At 39.2% G+C, this 16,953-nt stretch overlaps 1 protein-coding gene across 9 annotated transcripts in view; it reads left to right on the forward strand.

Moving 5' to 3' along the window:
• SGCD (sarcoglycan delta) overlaps window positions 1–16,953 on the forward strand; it is a 306,709-nt gene that overhangs the window by 240,867 nt on the left and 48,889 nt on the right. For all 9 annotated transcript variants that reach the window (XR_011728933.1, XM_071759133.1, XM_071759132.1 and 6 more), the window contains 2 exons: window positions 9,440–9,527; window positions 11,720–11,839. Coding sequence is in view for 8 of the 9 variants with exons in the window: in XM_071759133.1 (XP_071615234.1) it covers window positions 9,440–9,527; window positions 11,720–11,839 (208 nt within the window). In the remaining variant the exon portion in view is untranslated. The remainder of the gene's footprint in view (window positions 1–9,439; window positions 9,528–11,719; window positions 11,840–16,953) is intronic.

A 16,953-nucleotide genomic window follows, 5' to 3' on the forward strand; every position in this document is an offset into this window, starting at 1 on the left:
CCCAGTGTGTTTGACTTTTTCCTTTCATAGGTGAAATTGCTCTACTTGAGCTGGTTGGTTAAGGAGGGGATGTGGTCAAATCCTGTGTTTGTTTTGCTGTTCTGATCCCATTCCATTTTCCTCTTCATTTTAAACATTTGCAGGTGGGCTTTGTGGTGCTATCTAAAAGTAAGTGATGTGCATCACAGATTAAAGTGAGATGCTGTGTTAGGGCTGGGTGCTCTGTGGTCTCTAAGGTTTTGCATTGCATTTTTGCCATAATCCCAGAAACTGCTTTCAAGTCAGGTGTGAAGAGTAGGGCAGTGGAGCTGAGTTGTGTGGTGGGGCTGTATTTCCACAGAAAAGTTGCAAATCAGTTAACATCTTGTTTTCAGCTTGGTTGTGAGCCTTGAGACAGGAATGTAGACATTAAAGCCTCCAATACTAGAATAAACATTTGATTTAGTTTATTCCTCTAAAAGGAAAAAGAAAAGACCTGGAATTATTGATTTTAAAATTGAAAGAAAAAATGGCTGAACTGAATGAATTGGCAAGCAGGTTCTTGTCTTCCCTGGACATGCACCATGCTTCTTATGTCAGTCAGCTTCACTTTGGCATCTCAAATTTCCATGCTATCTCTGTGAATTAACTGGGAAGGTTGCTTTGAATGTTTTTTCCTAATTAGCCATTTATCACGGCCTCTCAGTATTCCTACAGGTTTTTAAATCTTAAGGAGCTGTACATTGTCCTTATTTTTCTATATTTAATTTTACATTAAAGAAATTTTAAAAGGCGCAGAGATTTTTCTGGAGGATTCATCAGTGCAGGGCACAGCAGTCACACTTCCTGAGTATGAGATTTCTGTTCTGTTGCTGACTCGTATTGCTGAACAGGTACTGGAGTTGAAAGAGATGCTCTGCTGGTAGCTGACTGCAGCTGACCTGAACCATCCCATGAGACTAAACACATTTGTACAGTAGCCTTGAATTCTCAGTCCCTAACTTGATCTACATTTTCTCTTAACAAGCTGTAGTCTTTGAAAGAAGTAAACCTTATAAAACACCTGAAACTACTCAGGGAAAACTGTGTGCAATTGTGTGCTGCTGCATTTCTCTCTCTCAAGGGCAAAGGACTTGAGTTTAAGGATTTACTGTGTCTAGACATCACTGCTGACAATCAGGATTCTGGCTGCTTTATAGAGTCTGAAATATAAAAACATCTTAATACTAAAAATTAAAAAGGAATACAATTTTCTACAGTATGGATAGGGAGGAGATAGATTCAAATAGATAAACACTAAAGGACAAAAAGGATGATCCAATTATTTAAGGAGTGCTTTTCTGATATTTCCAAGAAGCCTCAAGAGCAGAGCTTCGTGTCATCTTACCAGAGGACAGCAAACACTTCTCCAACTCTTCTGCTAATCAAAACTATTTTGGTATCAAAATGACCTATTTTGTAGGGCAAGTTTTACTTGACAAGACAAGGTGTTTTGTCATTAGGAAGGGCAGACACTCACAAGTGGTTTTACAGACAATTCAGTTTGTGTGTGCTTTGATTTGGAATGGAAACAGAAAGCCAGACCTTCCAGGTTTCATTTATGAGTTGCTGTGCCAGTAATAAGAGTTTCTCTGTTTGTTCTGTTTTGAAATGATAGCTGTTGAATTTGAGAAATAGAATGCAGGGAAAAACAAGAACAACTCCAAATTTGCTCCTGTTCTTTTAGGGCAAATTGGTTGAGGCTCTTTGAAAAATTTACTTGCTTCTTTTGAAAGAAAAAGTAAGATTTCTTTGGTTGTTAACATCTCCCTGGTTGGAACATCTCTATTTTTGATCTCTGTTTGCCTGAGACCATGCCTGGCTTGCTTTGCTGGATTATGTGCTGTGGTTTCTACCTGCACTGCATGTGAGTGGCAGAGCAAAGCCACTGGCAGTGTCCCTGCTGTTCTCTGTGCAGACATGGGGACAGACACAGCCCTTTCCTCCAGAAACTTTTATGTTGTCAACAGAGTGGAACAAGAAGTAGGGCTGAGGGTGAGCATCTTGCTCATCCACCCCTACAGCAGCTGAGGATTGGAATGATCACATGCCTTGAGTGTTAAGGAGTGGGAAGACAGACCTCACAGATAATTTCAAATAAATGCTGATATCATAAAAAAATTTCCTTTTTGAAGAGGTAAAGGTAGGCAGTTTTCATTATGCCCTTTTCTGTGTATTTCTTTTTTTCATTTTTTTAACTGCGTTTTTTTTATGCTTCAGTATAAAATGTCCCATGTCCATTGATTGTCTCTTGATTTGCTGTGATTATGAGTCCTATGAACTTCTTGGATTTGCTTTCAGTCTTGCCCTAAGATGTGGGATAGTTTTCTGAGGCAGCTTGTACAGCAGTAGCATGGATTCTGCTCCACATTTCTTTCTAAACAGAAATAATCAATGGGACAGAAAGAAAATTGAAGGTGTTTCAGTTCCCAGTATTTCTTCCTTTTTCACCCATCAGGGCATGATCCTTGTTTACCAGCCTTTTATGGAATAGCAGGAGATTTCCCACTTTGAAATTTCTTGAATTTTCTCTGAATTGAGGAAAAAAAAAAAAGATCAATACTTAAAGCCAAGTATTGATCATTTCAGCAGAAGAAATAAAGTGTTTAGATAAAAGCAATTAAAAAACAGGCTGTGCAAATGTTTCTGTGATCTCTATAACCCTGTATAATTAAAACAGGAGAAAATATTTTGATATCAGAGGTACAGTCATGGGCCCAACCTTTCTTTTCTATACTTTCCATTTTCCCTGATATTCCCATAACAGAACTGAGTATATTTCTACAATATATATTCCCACAACATAGCCAAAAAATGGCTTTCATCAATCATTTCATAGCTTCTTCACATCTGTCACACCAGTATGTGTACTTAGAGCAGCTTGGAGGGAAAAAAAATGCAGACAAACCACAAATAAAAGTAAAAATTTGAATAGAAAACCCTGGATTTTCTATAACCAGGAATGGTCATCTGATCTTTCTTTGTGTCTTGCACAGTGGCAAGTGCAGTCTCCAATGAATTAATCATTGCAGACCCAGGAAATGTGATTATCACTCCAATGGAAACTATTGAAAAGGATACCTCTTCCCTGATGCACAGACCTGCATTTGCCTGTGGAGCATAACAAACCTGAAAGATGAGTCTTGTAAAGAAGAATTGTATAATTGTGATAGAAGCTCAGAAACATGTTGATTGCAGGAACATGTCCAGACTGAACCTTGTCATTTCACAGGCCAGAGCTCCACTGAGTGATCACAGAAGTGAGGATGCCCTTCTGTGTCCTGTCTCCTAGCTGCAGCAGTGCTGTAATATAGGTACATTTGCAGTGTAATTGCTCTCTCTGCAGGGCTTCTTCCTATTGATTCTGCTTGTGTGGATTTAAATTGCTTGTGGGCTGGAACTAGACTGAAGTTGGTTTTCTTCTCTTCTGTGCTGGGCAGCTCACGTGACAGTTCTGAGACTTTAATGATGCCTCGATAGCATCACTCCCTGTCATGCACGTATGTATTTGATTTGAAGAGAGAGGCTGGATCAGATAAGTTCAGAACATCAATAAATATGTGTATTTTGTTTGGTGACACTTGTTCAATTTGAATCTTTTCCCCAGAAAGCAGCTTGTGTTGTGTCATTTTTTTTCAGCATGCTGTGTAAATTCTTTGCATCTGCAACTGTTGAGGATGGTACCATCACATAGCAATGCCATCTGCTTGTTCATAAAGTGGGTTTTTTTGTAGATAAAAAAATGTGAGGTGTCATTCATAATTAGGCAAATCACATGCTGTGATCTGTGATTGATTTGATTTCTGTTCCTGGCTACCTTGCCTATGTCTGTGTGTATTGTCTAGATATCAGTATATAGATGCAGAAGAATCAGAAACTCATGATTTCTTTTTCCCAATCCAGACAGATGAAAATGTTTTCCCTTCTTCTTATTAGTAGCAGCTAGTAAGTTTTTTAGCAGTGTTTTTTTTCTAATGTCAGCAGACATGGTATAATTTAATTTTCAGAAGAATCTCAGCTGCAAAGTAGCTGATTGGATATCTTGAAGAAGCAGTCACTCTCACAAAGCACATGAGGTAATGGCAGGTACTCTTCTAAAGAGAGAAACTTGTAGCTTGCCATAAATAAATCACTTTGAAGGATATAAACTCTCTTGGGTAGCCATCCAAAAGCAGATCCCAATCATTTAGATCTCACAGACCTGGCTTTTTTTTTTTTTTTTAAAAAAAAAAAGAAGAGACAGAGATGAAAATGCTTTAATGCAGCAGTGGGAAACTCATCTTTTGTTTCTATTGTTATTAAAATTAACTTCAAGAAATGCCATAAAATAGAGAGGTATTGGACATAAAACTCCAATATGTGGACTCTGTGTGCCACTAAAATACGTCACATTGAGTGGAACCACTGTTTTCTGAGCTTCATGGTGCTGTAAAAAGTGTCATTCAGCAAAGGTACCTTGTTTGCCTGGAAGAAGGGACTTGCTCGGGGCTTTTTTGTTTGTTTAAGCATTTGAATATTCAATACAATGTGAGAAGTTGGAAGCCAGCACAGTGAGTCAGCTCATGATACTACATTTATGTCTTTGAGTGCCAATTGTAGGTCTGAGATGCATTACAAAACCCGGGCACATCACACTTGAGAAAAGAGTTTGTTTCCAGGATTAGGAGAATGCAGACTACATTTTGTTATCTCTGCACTGGATCTGTTGCCTCCTTCCTAAAAGCAATCATCTTTAGACACACATATAGCACATACTGGGGCATTTTGTCACATTTGGTTTAATCTGTTTGTTACCAATTCCATTCACAGCTTACTTTCATTCTGCTATGAGCTTACACTGTCAAATCAGAAGTTTTACTAAAAAAGGGATTTAGTTACATGAACATTCTATTCAGCTGTTTGAAGGACAAAGTCAAGATCGAGAGACTCAGTGATTAAACAGCAGAAAGTATGTTCAGATCATATTAAGGAATGTTTTCAATCTAGCACTTAGGGACTTAAGTACATGACTTAAAGTTTTGGTGCGAAAAGGCTTCTGGGCAAAACTTGTTCTTGCTGTGGGGAGTTATATCAGAAACAGGAGAAAGAGCTGTTGGTTTTTCTTTTGAAACTGAAACAGCAATGGTTGGCTTGCAAGTCTGGCCTGTAGTCTAGATTTTCTGTTGAAATTCATGAAGGCCAAGGTGCTCTTCCAAGCTGGATCATGGGGGCAGGGTTCATTAGATACCCTTGAGTTTAACTTCTTCACAGCCAAAGATAAATGCTCTCCAGTTTTTTGTCTGTTTGTTTTTCAGGAGATGCACAATGTCTGCACAATGTTCTGGTGAGTTTTGCTGTCATTCTCAAAGATGCCAGTTTCTTGATCTCTCTAGCATTTGTTACCAATTTATTTATTTTTTTCTTTTTTTTGACCCAATTGTTTCCTCCCAACTCTGTTTTATGAGGGCAGCTCTGATCTTTTCTGGCATCAGACATCCCCCATTGGAGTATCTGTTCTCAAGGCAGAAGTGGAAAAAAGAAATTTAAGTTCAAGGTCAGGTCTGCTTTGTTGGATTCTGTGCTCACAGCACGTTCTGAAGATCCCCATGGCTAGGAAACTGCATTTAGTATTGTGTTACTGGTAGTTCCATTTGAAGGATGAACAAGTCATTCAGGAACATGTAAAACTCTGTCAGGAATCCTAATTTTAGTATAACCCCTGTCAACTGACCAAAAATGACAGAGTAACAGTTAGAAAGTCATCCTTCTTGGTAGGTCTTGGTATGTACCTGGCAAGTGCCAAGATGAGGTTGCAGGCAGTGCTGTGTCTGAGGCAGTCTGTGCTTCTTGAAATAAACCAGAAAGAGTCAGGAAAACATGCAAGAGAGGAAAAAAATAATCGTGCTCCCATTGATGATCATAAGACTCATTGGAAAGAAACAATAACCAAAAATAGTGTCAGAAACAGTGACAACTGATGTAATTTACAAAGTTGAAGGGCTGTAGTGCAGTGCAGTGCGAAGGGAAGGCTGAGATGGATCAGAACTGTGACTCTGCTGCCAGGGCACAGCAGCAAAGTTAAGAGAGGATTGTTGTAAAGGGGTTAAAGTTGTCACAGCCAAGTCTGGGAGAAAAGAGCAAGTCAGTGGCAGCATGAAGGCAGTGAAATATATTGGATTGTTGTGTGATCGGCAGTATCAGGTGGATTTTACCTCAAATCCATTTTTCTGAAGAACTGGGTTGAGCCGTTTGGAGAGAAACAAGTCGACAACAAGGAAAACATTTTGCCTGCCTTTCTGAACCCAGAAGAGTATTGAACCCAGTTTTCCATCCATTTCCATTTTCTTTGCATTAATCTGAGGAGTAAAACGTATTTATTTCTTTATTATTATCTATCTGGAAAGATTCAACAGGGTTATTACATATTATATTTCAGAAGTTTGTTTTCTCATAGTTAAAAGTGTCATAATTAATCAGATGTGCTTATTTATTGCGTGCTTATATTCTAACCCTAGGCCTAACAAGTGTTATGACAGTATGTGAGAATATTACTTCCATACATAATTATTTTTATTGTGGTGTTGATGACACATTGATCTAGATTTCCTCTTGCTCATGTGCACCAGAATACTTAATTTCATGTCATGATAACATAAAAATGTAGGAGAAGTGAAAGGTTTTGTCTTTTCAGTTGTGATTTCTACCTGTTTTAAGAATTTTTTAATGCTTTAATAATTTTTTTCTGTGTAAATCAAAGAAGTTGGCATCATCACCAAGCTGGCAACAGAGGGAACATTTTTTTAATCTTCAGTGTGCAAAACATATCACTGTTGCTCCCTTTTTAAACAGAAGGTGATGGACAGATCTGCAGTATTTTCAGCAAAAGAATAAATTTTTCATCTTTTTCCCATTTCTTAATGGAAAAATTATGGAAATGAGAGAGGCCATTACATTAAGTGCTTGAAATGTTCCTGTCCTGCAGACCAATAAAAACATAACTCTTCCATTAAGGAAATTCAGTTCTTTGAAGGCTGCCTGAACCTGAGCTCTGAATCAGTGAATGAGATTACTCTGCTGGGGCAAGCATTTAAAGCTTTGATTATGTATTTTAAGTCTTTCATAGGTGGATACCAGCTCTTAGCTTGTCTTGTAAGACTGCTTTAGAGCAATGTTTCCTGTGACTCTTCTTATATTAACCACTTGGCTTATCTTATAGTATTTCTGTAGTGCAGTCTCTGGTTATGCATCAGGAACAGTTTCAGGTCATGGGGACTGAATAATATTTACCACCTGATTTTGGACTAGAAGATTCCCTAGCTTTTCTGAAGTATTCTAGCTACTTGCTTATCTCCATAAGCAAAGTCAAATAGTGCAAGTAAAAAATGTGAAGTTTCTGGGTTTCATATGGCATATTTATAGTGGTTATTGAGTACTCACCTATGAGTATGTTGCATATATGGTATCCATCTGCCTTTAAAAATACCTTCATCTGTAAGTGTGGATCAAAATGTAGCAGTAAACTGTCATTGCTCAGAGTGTTCAATTAAGTCCACAATCAGGGTTTGGAGAATTAATACCAGAGGAAGTGGATATTCAAGTGAAGCAATTTTTTTCTGAGCTGTTAACAACAAAATATTAACCAACATTAATTTCTAGGTTTTAGAAGATCACAAATAAAAATAATTAACAAGAGTAAAATCATTACCAGTGCTCCTTATTTCTAGCATGTAAATCATATTTCAGTTCCATATAGTGTATTACTAGAGCTGTCAAACACATCACAAATATATAAGGATGATTTGTCCTCATTTTATGTATGAAGAGACAGAGAAACCAAGAGCTCCTCAATTTTGTCCAAGGTCTGGAATTATTAAGGGGAATTCTTTCTTTTTATTGTTTAACTGTAAACAGTCTGAATGTAACCATTACATTCTAGTTATAATTAATCAAATAAAACCCATTTACTCCATGTTTGGTGAAGAGCTGATCACATGTGTGATGCAGCACAAATAGTTAATGCAGCAAATGTAATGTTGTGAATATTCAGTCAGATATGGGATTTTGGTCTAGCTTTTGTGGTCTGTTTTCTGCAAATATTGCTGGGGATCATTTTCCCATCATTAGAGGGGTTTCCTGAAGCTCCAGTCCATCATGTGACTCCCATGAGTCCATTCCCATGCTCCTGGTATGTTTTATTTGCATCTATGCAAATATTAGTTATGTTCCTCATAAATTCAGGCGGGAAGGAAAACATTCCTGACCTACACAATCCTCTTCCCCATCCTGATTATTCATTCCTAAAGGAAAGATTTTGAAAGACTGGAAAAAAACCTTGGTGGAAGAAGCATGTGGAAATAAGATTTTCAATTCCTTGCTGATTTTCTTTTCCTGCTGTTTCATCCTCTCTACTGATCCTATGGCTTAGTCAGTTGAGTAATTTAATCAGCTTGGTTTTAGACATTATGAAAAGTGAATTTCCACCTCTAACACAAGATTTTTGGCTAATTTAAGTTGGGATCACCCTTTGCTAATGCTGTAGGTGGCTAATAGCCCCTGCAAAACCACCTGTGTGGACTGGGGCTGCTCGTAGAAAACACACGTTTCTGGTTGTCTTGGATGTATTTGCACACAGAAGGAGCCAGATGGCTTTCTCTGTGGGTTTTCTTTGGCTTCATTCTGGGGGAGAAATACCTGAAATGAATGCTGCCAGGTAGCTGTGTGGCTCCTGTGTGTTAGCAGCTGTTCTAGCTCTTCTCCCAGATGTATATTGAAAGCATAAAAATGCAAAATGGGTAGAAATCTGTGTAGTCAAGTGGGGAGTGGTGTGAACTTCATATCTTGTGTGTCTCCAGACTGGATGGGATGGGTGACATCCCAAGATGGCATCCCAGGCTGGAATGTGGTGGTGGTGCGTGCCTGATGAGTTTATAAGTGCTTGGAGACCAAATACACTTTCTACATATTAATAAGGTTTTCTAGTTCACAGCTTTGGGGTATGGCTCACTCATGTGGCCATGTTGTAGGCAGACACAGTCACTCATTGGAGTCATCTGAAACTCTGTATAATATTGCAGTTTTGGCTCTGTAATGCTCTGGTGCAGTCAGCCACGTCCCAGAACATCATGACCCTTGGGAAGCTTAGGTCAGGTCCACAATCACCTGCACATTTCAAATTGCCAGGTTGATTGGGTTATACTGGCAATTAGACCAAGTATCCCTAAACCAAGGCCAGTCTCTGGGACACTGTCTGGCCCAAATAGAGTTGTGGACTCTGGTTTTAACGTGGATGATAAAAATCCATGCAGGGCAACCTGCATCTCAGCCACACACCAACCTTGGGGCCCTGAACAGCAGCATTAGGGAGAGCTCCAGGTGTCTTAGCAGTGTTGGTTTCAGGCATCCATCCTTGTCTCATGTGTTTGCTCTCCTGGTCTCATTCCAGGGCAACCCACTGTACTTCCAGTCTGCAAGAAATGTCACAGTGAACATCCTCAATGAGAAGACTAAAGTCCTTACTCGCCTTGTAACAGGTAAGGAAGGGGAAAGGCTGCATGGAAGGATTAAGGAGGGATCAAAGTGAGTCTGTGGGAAGCTGTGATGTCTTTGGACGGCATGCAGGAGGGGAGCCCAGGTGTCTTACAAAGTACAAATGAAAACTTCACTCCACTTTGTAGACAAAAATGCTAGAGACATGAAAGCCATGCTGGAGAAGCAGCAGCCTGGTGCTTTCTGATAATGAAGCAGAGCATTGTTTTAATTTGAAAGCCAGTCCAGAGAAAGGTTGGTTGTAGCCTAACTTCAGGGTCAAGACGAACATTTACAGGCTGACATTCCTGTTCTAAGAGTCACAGGCTTTTCCTAAGACACTTCTAAGTTGTCTGAGATCTTGGGAATTCTGCAGATTAACTGTGGCTGGGTTGGGATGCTTTGCAGGAGCTCTTTTTCCCCTTCTGCTGATGAGGAATGCTCTCATGTTCCCAGGCATGAGCATGTGTGATGGGGAAATGGGTGTTTCATATATTCACAGTGTGCAGCATCCTCTGAATAAATACATGTGTGATTTGGGTTGAAAGAACCTAATGCATTATATATGCTAATGTAGAATATACATATATGATATAGGATATATGTTTGTTTATTGAGAGTTATCTGGGGACCAAGAAGCATTGCTGTGTGGCAGAGCCAGTAATACATAAGATTATTGGGTTTACATTGGGTTGTTTGTTTTGCTCATATAATATCTTTGGCCTCTAGTCACAGTAATAAATAATTAAATATTCAGCTTCTGTAGTCAATGGCTTAAGCAGCACATATGAAAATTGCCCAGGGGAAGGAAATAAACCCAACACCATGTTCTCAGATTCTCCCATTCAGAATAAATGTGTTTAGTTTGTTGGTTCTCCACATATTTTCAAGAGGGTATTTGGTTCATTTAAACACCTCCATTTCACAAGAGGTTGGGAAGACATCTATCACTGTGATGTTAAGGTTACTGAGCTTGTTTCTGTGTTTGGCAGGACCAGCTTGGGTTTCAAAGAGGAGTGAAGATGTGTTCCTGCATAGTGCATGCTGCAGTGATGAGTTGGGGGGGCAATTAATTACCAAGGTATAAATCAAATATAGAGCCTGAAGGTTCTGCATTTTCTCTGATTTGGCTGGAAGATTTGAATGTTTCCAGGGATTTCAGCATAGCCTCACTTTTCTGTAGTGTGAACCATGCACGTGATTCTTTGTGTGCCCTGCTGCCAGTACAGATGACCCGTGAAGGCAAACATAGGTATAGATGGAGTTAGAAACTGCCTAGAAGAATATGCTGGCTTTCAGATCTTAATCCTTTTGTGAGAAATGAGACTAGTCATGAAGATGGTCAGAATTAATGACAAGACCAATCACCTGCCTTGTTCAGTTACATATTCCAGGGAGTCTGTTGCTTGGACTGAGTTGTGCAGGGCTGTCAGATGGGGATTTGTCCAAGGTTCAGTCTAGATTGGTAACTGAGGGGTCCTCTCTTTGTAGCCTTTGAGCCACAGACCTACACAGAATTGCTATTCAGGCAGCTGATGTTTATCAGGCTCCACACACACACAAAAAAACCCACCCAAAGATGCATAGCCAGAGGTGTTCCAGCACTGGGGTGCACAGCAGCCTGGAGGACAAGCAGCAGAATTTAAAGAATAGCTCTGAAGGAAAGTTTTACTTATCTAAAAAAATGTGGGAGACCCTGTAATTGTCTTAGCTGTGCATGGTTGAAATGTTCTAAAGGGTTTTGGGGCTTTTGGGTGTGGATTCTTTTGTAAATTGGACCTGATCCAATTGAACACAGCACTGGTCCAAGCAAAATCTATTCAGATACTCTTGATGCCTCATACATCTGCACAAATGCTCTCAAAGCATGTTTGGATATCTTCACATGTAGGTCTGGTAAAAATTTCCTAGCATGTCAAGCTGAATGGTGATTTTATGACATACAAAGGCATTAACAAAAACATAAGTAGAAATAATTAAGAGTTTGTTATTTGGGTAGAAAACAGTGCCCTTTTCTAATATAGGTCACCTGCTGAAAAAGCACAGACCTGCCTGCTTCATGTGGCAGATGCTGGTTGTGTCAGCAGAGCTATCAGGATAACCTCAGCAGATGAGTTTATTAAATGTATGAAGCTGCTATGTGATTTTTTTTTTACTTTTCACTAACAGTTTGTGCTGAATCTCTCCTTCCCTATAGGTCCCCAAGCAGTGGAAGCACACAGCCAAAAATTTGAGGTGAAAACCCTCTCTGGAAAATTGCTGTTTTCAGCAGATGACAATGAAGTGGTGGTTGGAGCAGAGAGACTGAGAGTTTTAGGTAAAATATTGTTTACTACATTACTGTTTTAATGCACACCTCTTCAAATTTGCAATAGTTTTGCCTGACTTTCCTTCATGCTTGTGGGAAGCTTCTCTTGGAGATAAAGTCGTTTTCTGCCTTTATTGCTTTGAATCTTCTCCAAGCAGATAAGAGCCAGGAGTTTCTATCTGAGGGGTTTCTTAACTTCCACAATATGTTATTTCCCCTCCATAAAAAAATTACCCTGGAAGTGGTTTGTCTGTCCTAGTGAAGTAGATACAAAATTTGCTATGGAAACTGAACTTTAAGATAAAGTTGGGTCTGGGGTGAAGGACAGTAAGGGATTGCTCTAAGGATTCTTCCATGGCTGCAGTCACATTGCAGAGAAACCTCAGGCTTCATGCTTTTGATGGCACCAGCTCCTCCATTCTAAAGACAACACCAGGGAGGAAACCTGGAGTGAAAAAGTCAGCCTGAGTTAGAAGCTGACATTAATTCTCTGAATAGTCTGGTGGCTGTCAGATTAGTTATTTTTCCTTAGGCACAGGCATGTTGTGCATCTCTAAGCCATCTCCAGCTATGCTGTGGGTGTGCACACAGTGGGTCTTGCAGGACCAGATGGGCTTATTCAGTATTGCCAGCAGTCAGTCACCTAACTGAGCCTCTGGTCTCTGGGGATTCACTGGTACCTCTTCTCTAATGGATTGATTTGGATGCATCTGTTTGCTCTGAATTGTTCCTTCCTCTCTAGCAAGCTCCTAAGCACAGAGATCAATGAAGCACTTAGAATGCTGTATTTTTATTTCTCACTGTTTACTACGTATTATAATAGCTATAATAGTGTATTATTCATATATTACATATAACCTAAAGAAGCTTAAAATTAGAGCCTTAGTCTAACTCTCATGACTGAGTCTTCGTATGTAACCATTGCTATCTTTCATTGCCTGATTTCTTGCTATTCTAGATGGTTTCTGTTTGTAGAAAAGCCAAGTGCAGCTCTTTGCAAGTCACTGCTGGTACATACCCAGCTGGTTCAGTCACTGGCTATACAAAGTTTGGGGAGTTTTATAGGGTAAACGTTGAACTTCACAAAATTACAGTATCTTTTTTAGCTTAAAACTTTGAAAAGGACCATTCAAAATTCTTGCAGTATTACAGAGCTGGGGAGCATTTATCTCAGTCCATATTCTACCATGAATCTCCATTCACACTGCACCCTTCAGAGAGAATTAATTGTAGTCTTTGTGCAGGGTAGATGAAGTCAGGCAGCAACAGTTTTAAAGTGTTCTCTTTAAGATCTTAAAATTAATAATATAAATATATATAAATATACATATATACACACACATTGGTTCTTTAAAAACTACTTCTTTTCAGATTGCATGCTTACAAAAATACTGTCTTTTTTTTTCTTTTTTTTACTTTTTACTTTGGAGAAATCAGCAATTATTTTTGATAGTTATTTTGAGTTACTGCCTTGTTTTAGTCTCCAGATGTCTCCAACATCAAAAATACTGCTAACCACTCTCGTGTACGTTTGTTTTTATCTGCAATTTTGTGTTTCTTGGGGTTTAGTTGGCTTATAGAGATCTATCAGGAAAAAAAAGTAAAATGGTAATGCTGGTGATGTTACATAGCAAGTATTTCAATGACCTTGAGATGAAATGCTTTCAGAGTTCATGCTTGGCTTTGCTTTTCTCCAGTTTTGCTTCCCTGATCTAATTTTATCTCCAGAAGTGGTTGCCATGGCTGTTTGCCATGCTGAGAAGTGTTGGACCATATGTTCGTATTTCTTCCAGTGTTTTTGTCTGCACTTGAAGCCAGTCCAACTTGTACACAAATTCCTTTGAACATTTTTCTAGGGTTTGGGATCTCAGGTGCTGTCACTATGTTTCTCCTGACATCTACCTGCACTACGTAAATAATCTCACCTTTTGTTCTTGTTATTCTGAACACATACTTGTTATTGAAGGATGTGTATGCCTGCAATCTGGCATGAAAGTGATCTTGCAGAGGTTAGAGAAGCAGTTATTGGGCTTGTGGCTAGCTTTTAATCTTGTTAATGATAATTACTTTTTTTTCTTTGTATGCTCTTCAAAGTTGATTCTGAAAGTTTGTTCTATAAAGTAATGCTGAAGCCCTGCCATGAGAAAAGGGATGCTTTTCTTATTTGAAATTAATACTCTGGGTAACTAAGGGATTTTTCAGCATTATCAAGTCATTAAAAAGGGGTAATATACAGAATTGTGGCTAAGAAAAATAGAAGTAGAATAGGTGCTGCATTCGATGGTGCTTCAAAATTGCACAGCGTAGGTAGTCCAGATTACCAAATGAAAGTGCTTCTTGTTTTAATTGTATTTTGGGGTGTGATTTCTGACTTTTAATTATAAAGGGACACAGAAAGACAGAGTTGGTCTCCTCTGCTTTTCATGCATGATGTAATTTAGAGTACTTTGGTGATTGTATTTGTTTTAGTAAATCCAATCAGATCTATTGTCACAGGAGAGATTGGAGGATAATGCCAACTTCTGATTGAGGACAAGGGCAGCCTTCTGAGGCTTTTGGCCATGGTCACTTCTGGTAGCATCTATGCAACCTTTTCCAGACCCAAGCAAAACAAGGCCCCTCTGCTTTGCTAGGAGCTCAGATGTGTCAGATGACTCAGAAGCAGCTCAAGTTTGCCTACAAAAAGTCGTGTAGAAACTCAGCTTCATGCCAGATTTGGTCTGCCCATTTTCTTCCAAGCTCATCTGGCAGTGCCTGGAATTGCCCAGTGACCTCCTCCACTCTTGTGGTGGAGTCAGATGGCAGCACATCTTCACTGTTAGCACTGCTTTCTTTTACAAGCTTCAGTCCTATAGTATTTGAGAGCCTCATGGTCATTTTAAAGATATTACTGCAAACTTTGGAGCCATTCTTGTTCCTCAGCACCATGACTCAGGTTTTGCAGAGCTTGCATTTTAAAGGCAACATCTGCCACTTCCCTGCCCACAAACTGGCAAGGTGGTGCCACTCCTGGGGTGAAGTGCAAACCTTCCCTGTGCTGGCCATTGCCACAGTCAGCAGTGTATTTTGGCAAGCATCATGTAGATGCACACTGATGCCTCCCTGCATGGCTCCCATGGGCTCATAAACACATCTGCTCTGTGTTAGGGGAGATGAATGAGCTGGTTCTAATTGAATTTGTTTGGGGGATGTCATACAGCAATTTTCCTTTCCCCCTCCTCCTTCCCTTCAGAGATGAATTGTGTTTGGATTGTCTGAAAAATGGTGTGTAAGAAATACCCTTTAGATTAAAGAGCATTAAAAACTAACTTTGATATATATTAATTACCAATTTAATTTAATAGCATAGCGAACATTATAGCATTTATAAACAAAAGACAATCATAAAGCATTATTCTGGTAATTAGCACTATTTGTTCTCCAGATTAGTTTTTAAATATGCCCTCTAGATGCTGCTTGATACTAATTAACAGAGTTACATTATTATCTTTATAGAAAAGCATTTTAATTAAATTTAAAGCAATTTAAATTAGCATGAGATTTTAAAGAAATTTAAATCTGGTCAGATGTTTGATTTAGCCTTATAAGACAACATCTGATGGCACACCAGTGTCAGTTCTCACAGGGGCCCTTGTGTCTTTTTTTGAACATTATTTTTCAAAGTTTGTTTTCAGGGAAACTTGCCAGTATACTCTGGTGTTCAATATTTATGATGGATTTAACCAATTTTTTTAAAAGACTAAATATTGATGGGAATTCACATGCATTGCAGAGATCTGGGATAAAAACACAGAAGTTGAATACCTGCAGTTTAAAGGCTTTTTGCAGTCTCTGGTTTTCCGTGCTGGAGTAAAGCTTGTGTAGGAGGTAGGATTGCATGGGTTGGATGCTGTCCCATTGTAAATCAACCATGATTTTCAACCACTCTTAAGATTACCATTTTGCTTTTAAATAAGGATAGGATTAATTATAAAACCACAAGGTCTCTTTTTTGTAATGGCAGAAAACACGGATTACTCCCAGATCGCTCCTACTCTGTGTCCCTGAAAAATGAGGAGCACACTTAGACATTTATACTAGCACAGCATAAGCTTTTCTTTTAATATAGCCTCATGATAAAAGTGGGGCTAAAATCTTTCCCTGTGGCAAACCCTAACTAAAATTTCTATATTTAGAGTGGTGTAGGATGTCTTTCCTCTCCCAGTGTACAGACTGTAGAAGCTTCTATGCAGGAGGTGTGTGACCAACCACCACACATTGCAGATTTCCCCAGCACCATGACAGCTAAAAGGGACCTTTGCTCTCACTCACACCTTGCATGCTTTCCCTTCAATTAATCAGCCAGTAGCTCTATTTCTATCTTGTAGCTTTTCTCCACTGCAGCAAATTCCCTCTGGGCGATGATGCAAATGCTGACCACAGGTCAGACTTTTGGGAACGTCAGTTTGGGAGTGTTTTTTGCTCTAGTTTCTCTCCAAGTACCTGGAAGTACACCTGAAAAGAGGAGCCAGCTGTTGCAATTTATTGCAAATCTATTAATAAGTTTGAAGGCACATTTCCAGCATTTTATTTATGAGCTGAACATCAAGGATTTAAGACATTTAAGAGAAATACTAATGGTAAAATCAACATAACCCAATTTTATAGCTGAGAGATCACTGATTGTCACATAAAAAGTTCTTTCAAATGGGAGGGTTTGGATTGGGGTTTTCTCTTGAGGGCAGAGGGAGTAACCTGCTCTGTACTTGCAGAATACAAAGTGCTGGGTTTCATTAAGCATGGAAGGGTCAAAAAAGGATTCCTAGTGTTCTTCACTTTGGACAAGAGAAGAACACAATTTAAAATTAATGTGGTAAACTAACGGGTCTGTGTAAGATGGCCCAGCTGCCTCTAAGGCTTCATACCTACAAACATTCTCAGGGAGCTGGTAGCATCTTGGTCTGTGAGGAGCCCTGCAGGGCTGTGGCTGCAATGCCAGCCTGGCTCAGGTTTCCTCAATATTACCAGTTGAGTAGCTTCTTGGCATGTCCTTTCTAGATTATGTTTGCTGCAGTATTTACAGCAGAGTAACTTTGATGAGTGCAAGAGTAATTATATTTTATTAAAATAATCCACAAAGTTTT

The sequence above is a fragment of the Heliangelus exortis genome, chromosome 15 (assembly GCF_036169615.1).
Source record: "Heliangelus exortis chromosome 15, bHelExo1.hap1, whole genome shotgun sequence".
NCBI lineage: Eukaryota > Metazoa > Chordata > Aves > Apodiformes > Trochilidae > Heliangelus > Heliangelus exortis.